The sequence below is a fragment of the Lycium barbarum genome, chromosome 5 (genome assembly GCF_019175385.1).
Source record: "Lycium barbarum isolate Lr01 chromosome 5, ASM1917538v2, whole genome shotgun sequence".
Classification (NCBI taxonomy): Eukaryota; Viridiplantae; Streptophyta; class Magnoliopsida; order Solanales; family Solanaceae; genus Lycium; species Lycium barbarum.
The window spans coordinates 1626887-1630398 of NC_083341.1; the positions used below are offsets into that span (position 1 = coordinate 1626887).

Below are 3512 nucleotides of genomic sequence, written 5' to 3' on the forward strand. Positions count from 1 at the left end.
AGATAGATAACTGGTTATTTATAAATCAGTTTCAGCATCATTTTCAGCCCAAAAGATTTAATAAATAGAAAGACAAAAAGGTGACTAAGTGCATGTGAATCTTTCATTAGCCGTTACAATGCCAAATATTTTTGTATATTTTCCCTTTGTCCTAACGGTCAGATTTCAAATATGACCGTTGAGACACCCCCCCCCCCCCCACACACACATACAAAAACACCTATATATACAAAATTCATCTGTAATACTCCTCACTTCACTTCTCTACATCAAATTATCCAAACCCCACTTTCCAAAATCTCCAAAAAAATCATCAAAAATCCAAAATTTGTTCAAAAGATCAAGAAACAGAAAATGGGGTTCAACAATTATTACTCAGATTCAACTGATCAACCCCATCACAAAACTCACAAAATCTTCCTTTTTTGTAACTACATTCTTCTTGGTGCAGCTTCTAGCTGCATTTTTTTGACTCTTTCGCTTCGTTTAATCCCGTCCCTCTACGGGTTCTTCTTCATCCTCCTCCACATCCTCACTATTGGTGGCGCAGTCTTTGGGTGCGCCACAGTGTCAGCACCTGAGGGTGCTGGCAAATGGTACGGAGCCCACATGGTATCGTCTGTACTGACAGCGATATTCCAGGGCTCCGTATTCGTGTTGATCTTCACGAAAACGGGGGATTTTCTCGGGCATTTGAATTCGTATGTGAGGGAAGAAGATGGTGTTGTGATCTTGAGATTGGCTGGTGGATTGTGTGCTTTGATCTTTTGTCTTGAATGGGTTGTGCTCACACTTGCATTTATCTTGAAGTATTATGCTTACGTTGATGGAAATAATGGAAATGTTGCAATGGGGAACAGAGCTAAGGTTCAGGATGATGCATATGTCAAGAATTGGCAGCCTTTTCAAGTTTAAGTGAAACATTAGCTGTTATTTTTGGAAATGTAAACTTTTATTTGCTAATTCATTCATTTATTTGGTTTGTTGTTGTAATTGGTTGGACTTTCCTTTTGAAGGTTCATTATATGAATATGTGTACTTTTCTAATGAGGAAATTGAAATTATGCAACATTTGCTACTACTAGTGTTATGAGATGATATTGTTTTTATTGATGTGTTGTTGTTATCCTATTGAGAAGGGAAAATCAGTTCATGACTTTCTAATTCTATATTTCAATTTCTTATTTTTACTTAAATGGTAACCAAAGAAAAGGGTTCAAATACCCCTCTACTATTGAAAAAGGGTCTAATATACCCCTCGTAATTTTGGTTCAAAATATACCTCTACTGGGTATACTGGGTACTATCCCTCCACTGTTAAAGTTGACCAAAGACATTGACATTTTGGTGAGATGGACGCCACGTGGCATGTCACCTCACACCCCCACCCACTTCACTAACCCATTTCTTTTGTCCGTTCAGTTTTCTATTATACAGTAAACTCGATTGTTCTTAAAGAGAGAAAAAAGAACAAACTTTTGGTACAGCAAATAGTAAACCGTTGAACAGCCAACAAATTACAACTAATATTCGGGTTGTTCCCAAAAGAAAGTACGTTGCTATTACTGTATTATTGAAATACTAGTTGTTGTTTTTTCGCGTTGAGTAGTCAAAAAGATAATTTTAACAAGTCTTTTAGATGCTTTTAACTTAAAAAATTGATATATTTTATTTGGTTTTAAAATTTAACCGAAAATTATAGCTTATTTGGTTGCTGATATGGAGGAGATGGGCGATAGCGCCGGCAGAGATGGTGAAGATAGTTTGTGGTAGTGAAGATGTGGGTTGAGGGTGTGAGGTGGCATGCCACGTCACGTCTATCTCACCAAATGTCAATGCCACATGTTTACTTTGGTCAACTTTAATGGTGGAGGGGTATATTTGTGCCCAAAATATAACAGTAAGGTTATATTTGGACCAAAAGTATAACGAGAGTTATATTTTATCCTTTTCCAATAGTACAGGGGTATATTTGACCCTTTTCCGTTTGTTTTATTCGTATTAACAGCTACTCTAGGGAGAATGTCCTTATGGGGTACGGGGGATTTTCTTGGGAATTTGAAGTTGTATGTGAGGGAAGAAGATGGTGTTGTGATTTTGAGATTGGCTGGTGGATTGTGTCTTGAATGGGGTTGTGCTTACACCAGCATTTTTCTTGAAATATTATGCTTATGTTGAAGGCAATAATGGAAAAGTTGCAATGAAGAACAGAGCAAAAGTTCAAGATGAAGGCATTTGCAGCCTTTTCAAGTTTAAGTGAAAGAGTGGTTAACCATTTTTGGAAATGCAAACTGTTATTTATATGTTAATTCATTCATTTATCTGTAATTTTATTGGATTTTCCTTTGGAAGGTTCATTATAATAATAAGTGTACTTCTATCTGTAATGAGGAAATTGAGAATTATGCAACATTTGTTACTAGTGTTACGAGAAGCGAAGTCAGTATTTGAAGGTTATGAGTTTGGGGTTTTAGCCCATTTAAGTAACTGTGTGATAAATTAAACGGATATCTTAAGATAAATACAAAGTTGTCTGAACCGGTACCTTAAATACCAGTATGTCCTTTGATTGCTTGTCTTGGAATGGGTTGTTCTTATACTTGCATTTTTCTTGAATTATTATGCTTATGTTGAGGGCAATAATGGGAATGTTGCAATGGGGAACAGAGCTAAGGCTCAGGATGAAGAATATGTCAAGAATTAGCAGCCTTTTCAAGTCTAGTAAAAATTAGTGGTTACTTTTGGAAATTTGATTTCTTTTGCTGCTGTTTATTTGTTAAATTCATTTATTTATTTGATTTGTTGTTGTAATTTGATTGAACTTTACCCCTATTGAGAAGGGAAGATCAGTTGATGAACATTCTAATTCTAAAAACTAAAGATTATGGTAAACATCTAATCTGGTAAGAAAGTACAATGTTCTATGTCCTGCTGTCAATCCATAATATACTACTAACAAAGAAAATGAATAAGTGAAGGAACCTAAAGCGGTCTAGTGATGTTTTCAGATTTCATACTCCAACAGAAGAAGTTCTATTGAATTTCAAAGAACATATGGGAGTGCTGGTGTTATCAAATTTAAAACTGTAAAAACTGCTGTATGTTTAATTTCTTTTGCTGCTATTTATTTATTTATTAATTCATTCATTTATGTGATTTTTTTGGAGTAATTTATATATGCATATGTGTACTACTCCTATGATGAGGAAATTGAAATTATGCAACATTTGCTTGCTAGCTTTATGAGCTGATATCTGTATTCATTAGTATGCAGCGGCGGAGCAGATTTACTAAGGAGATTCAAAATATATAGAAATAAACAATTAAATTGCCGAGAGAATTCAACATCTACTATATATTTTTCGGCAAAAGGTATTCGGATGAAACCCCTTACCCCATGTTTGGATGGTGGTTTCCCATGGTTCATTAATGTATGGTTTTCTAAGAAACCATGTTTGTTTCCATTGTTCTTAAATTTATGTGGTATGGTGTTGTAAACCCGTGGTTCATTC

General features: G+C 35.1%; 1 protein-coding gene across 1 annotated transcript; it reads left to right on the forward strand.

Annotated features, from left to right (window-relative positions):
- Positions 1 to 237: 237 nt before the first annotated feature.
- Positions 238 to 1069, forward strand: LOC132642165 (uncharacterized). The gene has a single exon (XM_060359430.1). The coding sequence runs from the start codon at positions 355 to 357 to the stop codon at positions 913 to 915; it is 561 nt and encodes a 186-aa protein (XP_060215413.1). The 5' UTR covers positions 238 to 354; the 3' UTR covers positions 916 to 1069.
- Positions 1070 to 3512: the final 2443 nt, after the last annotated feature.